The following is a 17,723-nucleotide window of genomic DNA, read 5'->3' as shown; positions in this document are numbered from 1 at the left end:
GGTTAACCACTGAAATTATCTCCCTCACAGACTGAAATTAGATGAGTAAGAGAATTCGCTGGTGCCTGACCTGTGGTGGCGCAATGGATAAAGCATTGACCTGGAACACTGAAATTGCTGGTTCAAAACTCTGGGCTTGCCTGGTCAAAGCACGTATGGGAGTTGATGCTTCCTACTCCTTCCTCCATTCTCCCTCTCTCTCTCCTCTCTAAATGAATAAATAAAATTTAAAAAGAAAGAAAGGGAAAAAGAAAAGAGAGAGTCCGCTAGTAAGAGGTTAACCACCCAGCCAGGAAGCAGGAGGCCAGGCATTCCTATCACAGGGAGAAGCTATTTGGTCAATTTGCTTTCCTAATCTTATTTTTTCCCAGAGATTCTCTTGGGGAATGAAAGTTTTAATGTGGAAAAGGGGAACTGGGGAGAATATTAGGTAATTCTGAGATGTGGAAGGGTAGGCCTGAATGCAGTAGGGGTTAAGAACAGATATGGGGTGGGGGGTGTTGGGTTGGAGGCACCCACAGTGGTGGCCCTAGTGGACAGCTGCAGCTGTAGTGCAGGAGTGAGGCTGTTAGACCAGGCAGCCTGGCTTAGAAGGGTGTGGCCTTTCAGAGCCTCAGATTTCACATCTGGTAATAACACAGGGTCTAGTAAGGGTAAGAGATAATATATGCAAATGCGCCATGTAGTAAGTACCGTATTTTTCGCTCCATAAGACACACTTTCCCCCCCCAAAAGTGGAGGGGGGAAATGCCTGTGCATCTTACAGAGCGAATGTTATATTTTTATAGCTGCTGCGGGTTCCCGGACAGCTAGAAGAGTATTTGAACATTCAAGTCTCTTCTCATTTGTTAATAACAGTGCTAATGGTTGTTAATACTGCTATTGAGTTTACATTGTTGAAATATTATTGTGGTATGTTTTATTAAATATTTTAACACACCACTTGGTTCAGAATATTTTTTTTCTTATTTTCCTCCTTAAAACCCTAGTTGCGTCTTATGGTCAGGTGCGTCTTATGTAGGGAAAAATACAGTAAGTGGTGAGGTATTATTTTCAATCCATTTTCCAGCTGTGCCTGAGGTCAACGTGACTCCCTGATCCCAACACTTTGAGAAAGTCGTTCCCTGTCTTTCCTAAGTCAAGGGCCATTGTCCTTTCACTGGCTCCCTGACTGTTACAGTCAGGTGAACTAGACAAGGATGGGTCCTGGGGCAGGGCCCAGCGCATCTGCTCCTCAGAACCTTGGCAGGAGGAACCTTGGGAAGAGGAACCTCGGCCTCTGTCCTGAATCGACTTTCCATGCATTCACTCCAGGGCCCAAGACTGTGCCTGGCAAACAGAAGGTATGCTCGAAGGTGCTTTGTGAAGCGTGCCAGGTAAGGCCTCTTCCCAATGGCCCTGACTCACCTTATCAAACCCTCTGACCCCTCCATGCAGACTGTTGGGCTCCTTGTTAATGGCGAGCTTATACTCCTTCCCGTCCAACGTGAATGTTCCTTTGGCGATTCGGTTGGCCACTCTGCCAACCACTGCTCCAAAGTAGGGCTGCTTTTGGAGGTACCCTGCAAGGACATGAGATGACAGCGATTTTTGAAACTTCACGCCGATGGCGAGGCTCACACTGCTACCCACCACTTTCTCCTGAGGGCCGCTGCAGAGTAACAAGCTGGGCGTACCCACGCGGAAGCACCGGAAGATGGTGTGCTCTGCACATGACCTTTGCCCTTTCCAAAGGTAGTGAACATTTTTAGAGAACTTTATAAAGCACAGAGAAGAAATTTAAATCATCCCAACCTCTTCACCAGAGAACCACTGTTAACACGTACATCCTTCTTCTATTCCATGCGCACGTGTGCTTTTCCTCTTTTTTTTTTATAAACTGGGGTCTGAGTGTCCATGCTACTTTGTAATCTGCTTTTTATCTTCTAGGCTGATCAATTTTTCTTAACTAAAAATTATATTTTTGTGTAGTCTTCAGAAAAAACTATCTTATCTTTTTCCTCTTTTCGTTTTTTAAAAAAGTACAATTAGTACATAAAAATGTCCTGTAAAGAGTGTTCAATAATGCACCAGTATATAGAGTAGGTTTGCCAGAGGAAATACAGGATGCCCAGTTAAATCTGAATTTCAGATAAATATTAATATTTTAGTATAAGTATGTCCATACTATTGCTATACATGGCACATACTTACACTTAAAAATGTTCGCTATTTATCTGACATTCAAATTTAATTGGGCATCCTGTATTTTTATTTGCAAAATCTGGCAACCTTAATAAAGAGTAAAACATGCAACCCTCCTCTGCCTCTCAACTCCTCCCCTTCCCAGTGGTAACCACTGCTAACAGTTAGGCATATACTCTTATTTTTTAAAAAATTTAACTACATGTAAGCACATACAAATACATAAATGCACATTCTATATAAAGAGAATTTACTACACACATTGTTTTGCAATATTTTCTGTTATCAAATGTCTTAAGGTCTCTCCATATGACTGCATACTCACCTACCCTATTTCTTTTGATGGGTTCATGGCATCTTGATGAGCATAAACTGTTGTCAGCTTTGGGGGGCAGTTAAAAGAAATACAGCTTGTGTCCTATACTTAGAACTTTGTGCCTGGGCATATTACAGTACTTCCCTTCTCTTTAAGTTCCTTTTCGCTATAATCTTTTGGTTTAGATTACATTGGCAGAGACAAAGGTGTGGAGGTAGTTCACTTTTTGTATTGTCACCAAGATTACTTTCTACTCTATTTTTCACTCAGACGCTCTCATAATCCTATTCCCCTTCCTGCGGTCCTGTGTATCCATCACATCTACTATAGAGCAGATGAGCATGCAATCTAAGCATATGAACTATTTTTACCGTGGCTGGAGGGGCTCTTCGGCTATGGACCCTGAACAGATCAGGCCAGGTACAGGTCACAGGTTCTCATTCCTCAACTAGTTAGGCCCACGTGAAACATTAATCTTCCCATCCTGGTCTTCCCTGGTTCACTTTGCTAATCTGCAGGTCCTCAGAGTCCTGCTCAGAGACCATCATACAGCTAACACTGAACTCTTTCAAAGTCTCAGCTGCTTTATAAGTGCTCTATATTGAATTCATTTATCATCAGAATGTTTCTATATGGTTGACACTATTACTACCCTCATTTTACAGGTGTGGAAACTGAGAACAGAAAGGTTAAGTAACTTGTCCCCAAATACACAGCTAGTTATGGCAGAACCTGGATTCGGATGCAGACAGTCTGGCTCCTGAGTACTTGGAAAGCACAAGGTTTTCTGGTTAATTGACATCACCACCATCTTAGCAGCAGCCAGACTGATCTATCAGCTCCCACCTATGTCCCCGGACCCCTTTCTTTCTGAAGCTTTAAAACCCCTTACACTGGGTAACCAAAAGGAGTTCCAAAAAGCCAAACAATCTTTTCCTGATTTTGCTTCACGTGTTTTGGTTTTTAATAGACTTCATTTCTTTAGAGCAGTTTTGGGTTCACAGGAAAATTGAGCTGAAGGTTCAGAAATTTCCCACATATCCCATCTCCCTCCCACAGGCAAAGCCTCCCCACTATCAACAACCCCCACCAGCATGGTACATTTATTACAACTCATGAATCTGCACTGACACATCACCATCACCTGAAGTCAGCAGTTTACATGACAGTTTACTCTTAGTGTTGTACATTCTTTGGGTTTGGACAAATGTATAATGACATGTGCCCTCCATTACATTATCATACAGAGCATTTTTACTGTTTTAAAAATCTTCTGTGCATTGCCTATTCATCCCTTCCATCCCCCAAGCCCCAGGCAAGCACTGATCTTTTTATTGTTTCCATAGTTTAGCCTTTTACAGAACGTCATATAGGTGGAATCATACAGTATGTAGCCTTTCAGACGGGCTTCTTTCATTTAGTAACATCCACCCTATCTTTTCATAGCTTGATAGCTCATGTCTTAGCACTGAATAATATTCTATTGTCTGGATGTACCCCAGTTTATTTATCCAGTCACCTACTGAAGGACATCATGGCCACTTCCAAGTTTTGGCAATTATGAGTAAGCTACTATGAACATCCATGTGCATGTTTTTGTGTGAGCATACGTTTTTTTAACTCCTTGGTATTTACCAAGGAGCATGATTTCTGGATTGTATGGTTAGAGGATGTTTAGTTTGGTGAGAAACTACTAAACTGTCTCCAAAATGGCTGCACCATTCTGCACACCCACCAACAATGAATGAGAGTTCCTGCTGCTCCATCCCCATTAGTATCTGGTGTTGTCAGTGTTCTGAACTTTGGCCATTCTAATATGTCTTGTTTTAATTTGCATTTCTCTGACGATATATAATGTGGAACACTCATTTGTTTTTTAAGAGCTCAAAAATGTGAAGAAAACAGAACTTCTGTTCAGAAACTGTTTGGCTGTATCTATTTTTAACTGCTATTATGGTTCATTCAACAAGTGCACACTGAGCCCTTTCTCTCTGTCAGTCACATGCTTAGCAACATCTACACATCCAACAGCAAGGCTGCTGCTTCAAGGGCTTGCAAGGATTGCCTCAGAAGGGACCGCTTCCTAGAAGTGGGTAGTAAGCCCAGGGAGATGAGAAGCACTTGTCAGTTGCTGGTTTATATGGAGGGCTTTTCAGGATTAAACTGTAAGGACAGCAGAAACCACTGCTTCCAACTGTCTCTGGAAAACTCTTCAGAATAAATGAATTTTATATTATCCGCATATGTTACTAAGCTTTTATATCAAATCAGAATAACAAAATGTGACAGTCCCCAAATGATAAAAAGGACATGACTAAAAAGCTTGTTTTGAAATGTAGAAAATATTATTTTCTACAAAAAAGGGCAAAGTTTCTAGTTAAGCCAGGAAAGCTGATTTTATCAAGTCAATTGCTAATGTGGAATAAAGGATAAAAAAAAAGTATCCTCTTTTTTGGGGGTGGGGGCAAGGAACTGGTCCGAATATAGTAATAAATGTTGAACAATGGGCTATGGCCCATTCTGCCCCTCTAACATGCCAAGGATCCCAGATATGACATTCATCTCGGATGGCCCAAACCTTAGCCAGAGTGCCCTAAAGTTGCAAATACAGTTGCTTCACACCATGGTCCACTTTCCTTTGGCTTTTTGAGAAAAACAAACATTACTTTAATGGACAAACACTTTAAACATCCCAAATATTTTATATATTTTAAATGGCTGCTGGTTGTTCCAGATGAACCTCCATTATATATTTTTTCAGTGTAAACAAAGTAAAATGAAAAGTTCAAGTGGTGTAAAGGAAGGTATTTGGGGGCAAAGGAAGGAAAGAAAGTAAAAATTATCAATTGTTCACCATAGCCACACACTATCACAGCCAACAGCACGTTCAAGCATCATTTGTCACGTGTTACACGCAAGGAAATAGGTCTGAAGAAATTGAGTAACTTGTCCAAGGTCACACAGCTTTAAGGTACAAAGCTGATTTAAACCAGGAATCCTCAATGTTCCTTATAAGGGATCTGTAATACTAAACTACAGCCTCTCAACTGGTTCCTTTTCCTCCAGGATACTCTCTTTTATGAATACAGGTGTTTTTTTTTTTAAAGCACTAAGTTTATTTTTTCCAGTTATTCCATAATGGCCCTCTTGGCAGTAGTAGCTGGGTGTCTGGTTGGTAACTGGGGGGAAGATGGAGGAGGAGTTGCACTGATTGTATGGGTAGGTTGTTTGTCCCTGTAGCTTATAAGCAAATATTCTCATCACAGGTTTTGAAAGAAATCATGACTGCAGGTGGGACATGCAGATGAAAAACATTTAACAATATTTTAAATACAAAAAATGGCAGAAAACTCACAGGAGGCCATGTCTGATTTGCCTAGCCTGTAACTAAAAGATCATATATGATTAACCTCTTTAGAATTCTGCAGAAGAAAGATCTCATTTTCCCAGGGAGAAATTTAACCATTCTGACCTCAGGTCATGGCCATCATCCAAGCAGTTAATACAATCTATCTGGGAAATTGGAGATAGTTCACATCTAACCGGGCAGTTACACAAGGACTGTGTCTCATGGAATTGTCCATGCTTAGCTCTTCCCTGTGGCTCAAAACATTTTTTGAAACATGATAATGAAGATAACCCCTGACTTTGTCACATCTTTCACTTTAAGTTATCTGCCTCAAGCTTGACTGGTGGTGGTGCAGTGGCTAGGGCATCAGACTGGGATGCAGAGGAGCCAGGTTTGAAACCCTGAGGTTGATGGCTTGAGTGCAGGTCCTCAGGCTTGAGCACAGGGACGCTAGTTTGAGTGTGAGATCATAGACATGACCCTATGGTCTCTGGCTTGAGTTCAAAGGTCACTGGCTTGAAGCCCAACGCCACTGGCTTGAGCCCAAGGTCTCTGGCTTGAGCCAGGGGGTCAATGGCTTGGCTAGAGATCCCTAGTCAAGGCATATATGAGAAGCAATCAATGAACAACTAAAGTGCTGTAACTACGAGTTGATGTTTCTCATCTCTCTCCCTTCCTGTCTCTCTCTGTTGCTAAAAAAAAATAAAAATTATTTGCCTCAATTTATTTATATAAAACTTATATACTCAGACAGTCTTAGAGACTCCATATAAAAATTAAGTCTCCTTCCTATCCCTGTACCTTAGCTACCCAAAGTCTTTTAAGGACAACCAGTGTTGCCAATTTCTTAACATGGGTTTTAATAAACTAGATTTGATCAAAATAGTAGCAGAGACTCATTCCAAACTACTGCTATGCGCCGCTTAATGATGGGGGCACCCTGATCGATTTCATCACTGTGCCAACATCAGAAAGTATACTTACACAAACCTACTACACACCAAGGCTATATGGTTGGTGTGCTCCTGTAGTATGGGTGGTCCGGCCTTGACCGAACGAAACGTTGTTATGCAGCCATGACTGTATCTGATGGAGACAATTATGCTTCCTGTTAGGAAGTCTTTTTTATTTTGGGCAATACTGAAAGAATCTACAAAAAAACCCTGTAGGACAAGGCCTTAAAAAGGGAACAAGGGTCATCTGTGGCAGCCTCAAAGATGGCTAGATAGATCAGAAAGTATTACTGGATATTCTGAGGGCTTTTTTTAAACTTATTTTTTGAAAACAGCTCAATTTCTTTTTAAAATAAAATAAATTATCTAAATTATAGCATAGGAATGGAAATGCTTGTCTCAATGCTTTCTGTGAAGCCTGCGATGCATGGTTAAGAAAATGCTATTTGAATTTCTGAAGAGATGTTAATAGTATGGAGTGTAATACAATTCAAGCCAGGGGATCTGAGGGAATCAGGTTTTTTTCCTCCATTTTAAGAATATGGGGAGATAATATTGTCTTTCACCCAGATTCCCACAAAAGTCATAGATTCATTGAGACAATTATATAAATGCCCTCACAAAATCGGCACTTCTATGCCTGGTGCTTCCCAGGTGCTGTGTCATCGTGACACACGTTTCAAATGAATTTGAGAAAGACACTTTGTGCTTTAAGGTCCATGTCACCCACATCAGAACTAAAAATGCTACGACTTGAGTGTGTGTTTGTGTGTCGGGGGGAGTAGTTAGTTGCCTCCTGAATGGTGATAAGGCAGAGATGGAAATGAGATAATAAAATCAGGTGCTCTTAGCTTATCATCTCCAATTCTTTACTGGTACTGCAATTACAGGCAAATACCCAATTCTTTGACTTCACGGGCAGTTCTGCACCAGTTAAATAATCTCTTTATGGTTCTGTTTCAGACTAGAAAATGGTGATGCTACTAACAAAGAGAGTTGACTCAGCAAAATGAGAAATCCTCTGTTGTCATTTCTCAATCTTCTTGCCTTTTGACTTTGAAAACAGATGTGAATCCCCACCCCCAGAAATTCAAAGGGACATGAAGCTGATTTCTCCCATGTCCCTGTGCCTTCCCACCCTTGAGTCACCTATAAAATATTTGCTTAAATTACCAAGGAAATTCTGCTGAAGATTACCTTGCCTCTCTCCAAGCCAGGCTGTGGAATATCCAAGGCAGATAGATAAACAGGGCCAGGAATAGGATCCTTAGGAATTCCTTTTTTTTTTTTTAAAGCTTTTTAATTTATTGATTTTAGAGAGAGAAGCAGGAAGCATCAACTCCTAGTAGTATCTCCTAGTTGCTTGTAGTATGTGCTTTGATCAGGCAAGCCCAGGGTTTCAAACTGGCGACCTCAGCACTCCAGGGCGACACTTTATCACTGTGCCACCACAGGTCTGGCCAGGAATATTTTGATACTACATTTTGTTAAGGATATGGGGAACAAATTTCAGTCTCCTAAGGGAAAACCAGTGGCCTGAAGCCACCAGCCACGCTACATATCTAAAGAACCAAACAGACGGAAAGACACACCTAAAGGAAAACCTCAAACCTCCTCTCTCAGCAGATTTTTGTCCACACCTCTCTCACTGAGCAGAGGGTATTCCTTCTCAGCAGTGTACCTTAGCCAACTTTATTTCAGACTTTGTTCTGTCTAGTTGCATCCTCATTGCCAAGAGGGCACTATGTATGCTTTCCTTTGTTGTGATCAAACTGCAATTGTAATTATTTATGCAATTATTTGGCTAACAGTTATGTTCCCAACTCAACTGCAAGCTCTATGAGGGTGGGGACTTCGTCTGTTTCACTGAGTGAGATAACTGAATTATCAGTTTTTAAATGCGTGTATTTATTAATACGTGGTCTTAATTGCCCAGGGGTTCCAACAGGATAAAAGTCCACCCTGGTTAGGAGACCTCATTTCTAGACAAGGAGTAAGGTCTTCTGTGTTCCACATGGTTACTGAGCAGTCAAGGAGCGCTGGGCACTAACCCCACCCAGACTGAAGTGGATAAGCTGTCCGCACCCCCTGAGCATTTCTGAGACAACCATGCCTCAAAGATAATCTGATCACGGAAAAAACAAGTAGAAGATGCACATCTTTGATTTTCCTTCTTGAGAAAGGGCACACGGAAGGAACTCGGGAGTCATACCCGCTCCAGCCTGCTTTTTCCTCTCCAACCCTCACAAAGGTCAGGCAGTTCAAAGATCACTCCTGGGTTGCTGAAGCTTTTACCCTACTCTCAACTGACTTATTTTTTAAATCAACTGAGGCAAAGCCTGAAAGGATAACCACAGGCCAAGTCCTATAGCCGTTTCCATTCATTTTTGTCTTTTTTCAAGCACTGGATCACAACACAGTGAGTTAGCGGGATCCAAGCATTCTTGACGGTCCCAAGCTTGGGTCTTTCCTCTCGGTCCCTGATCCGCCAGCGGCACTATCCGGGTCGTGTGCGGGGTGGTCCTGAGGCCCGCCCGCGGCCCTGGACGGAGTTCAACCCACCTTCCAATTCGGCAAAACCGAGCACCACATCTGAGGCTCTGCCCTGCCTGTCTTTGACTTCCAGGGCCGTGATGGTGCAACCCCAGGAGATGATGTCCACTCTCAGCAGATCTGACTGCAGCCGGAACTTCTCCACAGTCCCTGCGCCCAAGGGCAACTCTCCAAACACGGATCTGGTCACCGAAACCATGGGGAAAGCTCAGAATGTGCTGCTAACTCCTGGCTCTTCCAACTCCAGCCGCCAAACTGGGAGAGACAGAACTTTACCGGAGAAGGGGTGGGACACGGCTCAGGCTCCTCCCTTTCCTTGCTTGGATTTAGGAAGTGACTATTCCTGCAAAAAAAATATCCTCTGGGGCCTTTCTAATATACTGCTCACAAAAACTAGGGAATATTTCAAAATGAATATGAAGTGGTAAAAAAGAAGAAGAAGTTGATTTTTTTTATTATTAACAAGAACATCAGAAAAGCAAAGGACAAGTCAAAGAAAGTTGTTCGATTATGGAAATGAGATGCAAAACTAACTTTTATTTCATTAGTGAAAATGCACTATGCAAAAGACTGAAAGTACTAGAGTATCTGCACGTTCCCTGATCCCCTCATTTTTGTGAGCAGTGTAACTTCCTTGCCTAAGGGTGACCTGAATGCAAAATTTCCAACTATGCTTGTAATTTTCCTTTGCTAACCCTGGCTGCACTGCATGTTGGGAATGGTAGTCTTTGGAAGGTGAAATTGCATTTTGGGGCCTGTAGTCTTTCTAAACCCAATCCCGAACCTGTAGGATTCCACCCGGGTCTCTGGCCCAAAGTTCTCAACATTCCATGAGCTGTTCGTTAATGTTGGTGGCTAACTTTCAGATTAAATGCTGGAAAATGCAGGGAGCAGAATTAGAGTTAATGAAACAGATCTTGCCGGTGGGGGGCGGGGGAATTCTGGTTTTAAGTCAACTCTTTGACTCAGAATGGAAAGAAGTACAGTTGTTTAGAGAAGGGGTGGTTGCAGGCTTCTTGGCACATTGCATGCTGGCTGCAGATGCATTCTGTTTGTCCCACAGGGCAAAGCCCTGCACATATTTCTGCTGAAGCCCCTGCCCAAAGGCTCTCCTGACTGCCCACTGGAGTAGCAGCCTCAACAGGGTCAATCATAGCTAGTTGATCAGGTGCTTGTGGGGGTGATCAGAGGCAGCTCTCACCATCTTTTCTTCAGAGGACTGGGAAAGGTCCAGATTCCCTTTAAGAAGGGATTAAGGAAACATTTATTTTAATTTCTTAATCATAGATGCTTTTGACATTCACCACAGTGTAGCTGGATCATCATAAATACCTGATACTTTTATTATCTCCTTCCCACAAGCAGAAAAAGGCTTAAAGTATATACTGCTGGGAGAGGAAAAACACCGAGGTCGTTAAAGAATGATCATGCCTTAGTATGTCTCAGAATTATTTGCAGAGATTTTTTTAAACGCACATTACTAGGCCCATCCCTGGAATTTCTGATTCTTTGAGTTCAGGCTGAGACTCAGGAATCTGCTTTTTTCACAGGTTTTCCAGGTTATTCTAATGCAGATTATCTGGGACCAAACTTTAAGAAATATTGCCCTAACTTTTGATGACTAATTTAAGGCTCCCCCCACCACCAAAATAGGCTCTAATGGCAGAGGACTAAAACAGAGCTACTAAGGGCCCTGGAAGGACTGTCAGCTAAAATACAGGAGCCTACATATCTCTTTGATATATCTGGCAATGCTAGACAGTACTGGGCCCAGGAAGAAAGGATGCTGAAAGCCAGAAATCATGTTGTACTTGACTATCTGCATACTTGTCTCATCTTTGCTTGATGCTGCTTTTGGTTTGGTTCCTAGGTACTTCAGAGGGAATCCAACTAGACTTCAGTGAATGCCAAAAGTATCTGTGATTAGGAAATTAGGAGAATTGGGATCGTGTTTCTAGAATCAGCTGCTAATAAAACATAACTGTCTTTCAGCCTCTTCTGTCTGGGTAGTTGGAAGGAATGTTTAGCATTCTTGCCATAAAGCCTCAAGTCTATTCACGAAGCAGGGGAACTCTGATAGCAAAAGGAAAATGAGAACTTGCAAGAGGCTGTGGTGAAGGATAGCATATGATAACAAAAATATCCAAACAAGCCAAATTACAGACTGCACCACACATACAATAACCAATAAGCACTCTTTCGTGTTGCTTCATCAGAAATTCTCATGAATTCTGCAACCCTCATGAGCCCACTTAACATTTATAGCTGATTCATATACAAGCTCCTTTGGCTATGCTGTGTTAGCAAGGATGTCTTAGAAGCTCTTCTGTGAGCAGGAAGTTGGTATTTTGTTTTCTCAGGCGCCAGTTCTCAATGTTCTGCCAAGCTCATGTTGTCACGGAGAGAAATAAATGCATTCAAATGGCCAAATCCAAATGTCATTAGGGGAGGTCTTGTAGCTTGGCTTGGTATAAAATGAAACATGTTATGATGTCTCTTTAAGATGTAAGTACTCCACTTGTTGATTTCACTTTTAAGGGTTTGACAAATAGAGCCAAATCAGACTACTTTGTGCTAAGGCAGCTGTCAGGCACAAACCTTGATTTTTCTTATCAGAATATCCCATTTTTCTAGTCCCACCGTCATGCTCTAAAAAAATATTTAATGCACTTAGAGAAATAAGCCTAAATCTAAGAAAATATTCTTCGTCTCCAAGGTTGGAGTAGATCAGATGCAAGGCAGTAATCCTGAAAAAGAAGCATTGTCAAATTCTAGGAGGTATTGATTTTTATTCTGGGGCTAGGGGTTGAGACGAAGATTATGAGGTCAAAGAAATAGGAATTGTGACATTTATGTCAATGAGGAGTTACTTAGAATGGATACCTTTTCTTTAACTGGGGATGAGTAGACAGGTGAAGAACAAGTTCTGTCCTTGTTCTCAGTGGGAGGTTAGTCCCCTAAACTGAGTGCTGGGGAGCCAGAAATAAAATCTGAGCCCTGGAACCTTGGGCTCCACCTCTTTATTCTAAGCAGAAACTGCAAGTAGGCTGTTCCTGGGATGTGTCAGACTTGGGGCCCAGGAGGACCACTGATTCCAAAGCCTTTAGCTGTTGGCAGGCTGCTATGCAGAGAAAACACTGAGATATAAGAATGAAAACAACTCACAATACCTCAGAGTTCGTCTACAAAGAGAAATAGAATAGATTCTTTTCAATCAGGTTGATATGTTATCAACTTCCTATTTTCTTCCTCATCACTTTGAACTCCAGTAGTGTTTACTGCCAGTTCTCTTCAGTGGGCACTCAACACGCATGGTCTTAGATCAGAGTCTTTCCATGAGGACACTTTGTTGTTGAGGTTGTTTATTCAACTGTTGGCCTTCTGAGTCAATATCTTGATATATATATATATATATATATATATATATATATATATATATATATATTTCCTAACCCAAACATCACTATACTTGGTTTCAGATGGAAACTACTTGCATCTGGAAAACAAGAATACCTGGGAGAATCCTATCAAGTTAATGAGAAGTGGACTTCTTTCCAGTGCTATTCAAATCTATTTCATCAACAATTTTGGAGCAGCTTCTGGGGAAGACACTATGGGAGCAGGTGAGAAGTTATTGAGGGAGAGAAATTAAATTTAGCTGTATGACACTTTGCTCATTTGTCAAATATTCAATGAGTATGTACCAGGCATTGTGTTAAGTGCCAGTTGTATATTGATAACTAATATGATCCTTGTTTTTCAAGGAGTTAACAGTCTAATGTGATAGATGCTCATCCTTGTCCTCCATAAAAACTTCAGTCAAATCTTGAAAATTTATTACTAATCTATGCTAGATAAAACAAAGTACTAGGTAGTTATACTTTCAGGATTGCCCAAAGATGATCAGTCATTTTGGGATTATTTCAGAATTTCCTAGCACCAAGCACAGTGACTGGCAATTTTAGATGCTCAACAAATAATTATTGAATGAATACATGATACATTCATAAGTACAAAGTTGTAGTGCAGAATTGGCCCTGGTGCCAGAAGACCTGGTTTAAGAGGCACTAGAACTTACTGGCAACTTGTTCAACCACTCTAAACCTCAGTTTCCTCATTTATAAAGTAGAAATTATATCACATGTTTGGACCATCCAATTATTATTAATTAATTGCTAGTAAATATAAAGTACTAAAAATTTAATGGGCAACATGATAAACATCCCTATGAGTCAGGCACTATTATCTGATACAAAAATTGAGATTTAGAGTGGTTCAGTAACTTGTTTAAGGTCACATGGTTAGTAAGTCAGGAAACCAAGATCTGATCCCAGGCAACTTGACTGCAGAGATAGGAGCATTTAACCACTTCCTTATAAGTTGCCTAGTATTATGGTCAACTGAGAACACGGATTCCAAAACACCCTATAGATTCTAACATATTACACTAATGTAAAAGTTCATCTTCTAATATTTATGGTAATTACAAATAATTATACATTAAAAAAAATCAACTGGAACTAAGTCACATTGAGCTCAAGAGGGTATTACATTCACTTACACAGTAAAGGTAAAGAAGGGCCCAAGGAGAAGAGCTAGTCTTTGGCACCCACAGGACCTGCAAACAAACACTCATCGCTCTGGACTAATTACAGATTCATTCATTTATTTGTTATCATGTCTCCTGCCAAGAAAATGGAAGCTCCAAGAGAGCTGGAACTTTCACTGCTGTGTCCACTACTAGAATAGTTAGTAGGTCACTAAAATATATTGGTTGAATGAATGTTTGAACGCTAGAAAGAATATGATGCATCTCTCATACAAAGCTGGTGAAAGTCTCAGTTGATAAAACCACTACAGATGACAACTAGTCAGTATCTATAAAGTCAAATTGCCCATAACTAAGGAATGGCCATAACCTAGCAATTCCATTTCTTGGAATAGACCTTACATGATGTTTTGCATACGAACATAAGAATATTTATAGTACTATTCTGTGCACAAATAAAAATTTAGAAACAACCTAAGGTCCATCCATTGAAAACTGAATTTAGCTCGACCAGGCAGTGGCACAGTGGATAGAGGGTTGGTTTGGGATACAGATGACCCAGGTTTGAAACCCCACGGTCACTGGCTTGAGCATGGACTCATTTGGCTTGAGCATGGGCTCACCACCTTGAGCGTGGGGTTGCTGGCTTGAGCAAGGGGTCATTTGCTCTGCTGTAGCCTCCCAGTCAAGGCACATATAAGAAAGCAATCAATGAACAACTAAGGTGCTGAAACGAATTGATGCTTCTCATCTTTCTCCCTGCCTGTCTGTCTGTCCCTATCTGTCTCTCTCTGTTTCTCTCTCTCTCTGTCTCTCTAATAAAAAAAAAATGGATTTAAAAATTACAGTAAATTCATGAATAGAATATGACATAACAGGAAAATGAGTGCACTAGGCTCCATCAGTCAGTCCTCAGGTGTGAATTTCATAATGTTCATGTTAAGGGAGAAAAAAAGCTGTGGCAGAATGATTCAAAGATATCATTTTTATCAAATTAAAAAACTGTAAAACCAGCTTGTTCTCCCTGAATATAAACCATTAATCTAAATCCATTTAGCTTGGTAACTTGCAGAGCTTGGATTTGAACCCAGAGCACTTTATACTACATTGTTCTGTCTCTGGTAAACATTGACAATCAGGTATGTATTAGATCCTGGAAACCCTGTTGATTGATCTTTCCTTACTTTGAGTCAGTGACGGTGCCAAGGAGTGGCTGGGAGTTTGTCTTTTCTTCCCTCTTCTTTGATATGAATAATAGATGTTTAATCAATTTTATGTAAAGCAGCTTTAAAACAAATCCCTCTTCCGTTCCCTCTGACTTGAATATAGCATCTATATATAGAAATTTGGAGCCACAATTGGCCTGAGCACATTCTTTGCTTTTATACAAACCAGATAACCACATTTAGGTATCCCTGTGACAGCAATACCTTTAAGAGTCAGAACTCTATTATTTCTAAAAGGTATAGACCAACTCAAACTTGGATTAGGCAAAAAAGAGAATTTATTGGTTAACATAGTGGAAATTCTAGGGATGGACTTGCCTTCAGGCATAGCTGGATCTGGGCTAAAACTATGTCAGTAACACCTGGTGTTTCTCTGGTTATCTTTTCCACTGTGATGGTCCTATTCTCAGGACTGCTCTTTATATTTATGATATCTAGCATTCCCAGGCTTCTGTTACAATAATGGTCTCAATGGAAATGACAAAGTCCCAGCATTGAATCTCAGTTATATCCCCTTCTGAACCAATTATCTGGTGCTTGACATGGTAGTCAACCCCACTCAACAATATGGGCTGAGAGAGTGGGGAGAGGCAATTTCCCAAAAGAAAATCTAGATGCTGTTCCCAAAGAGAGAATAGATGCTGATCAAGTGGAAACAGCATGCAGCCACCAAAAAGAGTAATGGTGTTAATTTCTTCAGAGTGTTCAAACATTTAGACTATTTTGACACATCAAAATATCTGTGTCTCAAAAGAGCTTTCAACATCTTGTCAGTGGTTCAGTTGCAGGTGTTGCCACATCCTCACTTCTATTTCTGTTTTATCTTTATCTGCCTTGGTCTCCTGACTGAGGTGGTAGTGATACAACCTTGCCTAAACCTTTCTACACTTTCTCACTTACCATGCTGTTTATTATTATTATTATTGATTTCAGAGATAGAGATGGGGGGGAAGGGAGAGAAACAGGAAGGAGAGAGATGAGAAGCTTCAACTCATTGTTCCACTTAGTTCCCTTTAGTTGTGCACTTATTGCTTGCTTCTCATATGTGCTCTGACTGGGGATCAAACCCACACCTCAGCATGCCAGGAAGACGCTCTATCCACTGAGCCACCCAACCAGGGCTACCCTGCTGTTTTTCGAAGGACAAGAGCTGCCCACATTCTAGACAGAATATCAACTCAGATTCAGGCTAACCTGAAGCAGGTTCATCCCTTTCTTGTCTAAAGACAGGTAAGGAAACTGCTGTCCCTGTTTATCTAGACTCTATTCCTCATAATATGAAGTCTTGTATCAAAAAGTATAGGTGAAGATAATTCTTGGCGGAAAGTAACATTTAAAGAGTATTTTTCAATTATCTTACTCAAATAAATGTGAAGCATTCACTGTTATGATTCTGCCAGCACGATTCAGTAACCTTTGATTCAACACCTTTGATATCTACTAACCATGAGAACTAGTCATAGTATGATTTTCCTATATGACACTAGTTCAAGAGGTCCCAAATAGCAGTCACTTCTCACTTGTATAATTTCTGGATTTTGAATGGATCTTCTTTGGCTCAGCTTGAATAATATATTTCTGATGAGATGTAATAAACGTGGTGTTTTGTTGTTGTTGTTTGTCCAAATCAAAACTTTGAAAAGTTACTCATTGATAAGTTCAGATTAGGTTTGAATGCTAGTAACAGAAATCCAAAATAACAGTGGCTAAGAGAGATACAAGTTGATTTTTTTTTTCATGTAAGAACAGTCTAGAGATAGTAACGTTATGTTCTGGGATTTTACCCTACTTGCAAGCTAATAAATTACTGTTTTACAGATGCTGGCTGAAGACACAAGATTCTTAGGTCTCAGACAAAGAATTTTTATCATTTACTGCATAACAAGTAGCATGTACATCATGTTGGTGTTGGATCTTCATGCCCCTAAGACCTATGGAAGCCAACATGGAAGGACCAAGGTGAATGCTATACACAGTGTGTTTTCATTATAACTGGACTCTACCACTTTTATAATAAGTGGTAAGCAAGCCTGCATGTTCTCTGACAGATGACTTTACCTCATGCCTTGAGTCTGCTCATTGCAAACTCAACTCTGAGAAATGGTCAGTAGTATGCATTCTTGGCATACCCCCAGAAAATGTTCAGAGATGCTCAGGGCCATGGTGGATTACTTATCTCAACAGGTGGTTCAAGGTAAGTATAGAAGTCTAGAACATAGATGCCCTTTAATTTGTTGTTTTACTGTCTGTAGGTTATGTCCTGAGGTCCACTTGGCCAGTGAGGTATGCCAAGATGTCCAGATTTAGAGCAGCAGAATGAAGGAGAGGAGGGGTGGAGAAGGAATGTTCAAGAAGAAGCAGGTCCCCTTTCTTTAAAGACACATCCTGAAGGTTACACACATTACTTCATTTCATACCCCATTGACCAGAACTTATTTACATAACATCGAACTTCAAGATAGGTGGAGAAATGTATAATCATTATTCTAAGGGGTTCTATTAAAGTAGTATAAAGGAGAAGACATTGGAACGAAGTAGTACTCTACCATATTCTTTACTAAACATAGATGGTATTTCAATAAATACTATACAG

General features: G+C 40.7%; 1 protein-coding gene across 1 annotated transcript in view; it reads right to left on the bottom strand.

The window, feature by feature from the left end:
• GALM (galactose mutarotase) overlaps positions 1 to 9,640 on the bottom strand; it is a 57,444-nt gene extending 47,804 nt beyond the window's left edge. Inside the window, exons 1-2 of the mRNA XM_066266938.1 lie at positions 9,365 to 9,640; positions 1,408 to 1,562 (exon numbers count right to left, since the gene is read on the bottom strand). Of these exons, the coding sequence (XP_066123035.1) occupies positions 1,408 to 1,562; positions 9,365 to 9,554 (345 nt within the window). The 5' untranslated portion in view covers positions 9,555 to 9,640. The remainder of the gene's footprint in view (positions 1 to 1,407; positions 1,563 to 9,364) is intronic.
• Positions 9,641 to 17,723: the final 8,083 nt, after the last annotated feature.

Source organism: Saccopteryx bilineata, chromosome 3 (assembly GCF_036850765.1).
Source record: "Saccopteryx bilineata isolate mSacBil1 chromosome 3, mSacBil1_pri_phased_curated, whole genome shotgun sequence".
Classification (NCBI taxonomy): domain Eukaryota; kingdom Metazoa; phylum Chordata; class Mammalia; order Chiroptera; family Emballonuridae; genus Saccopteryx; species Saccopteryx bilineata.
The sequence above is the reverse complement of the archived record's forward strand: the minus strand, read 5'-3'. Positions and strand labels throughout refer to the sequence as shown.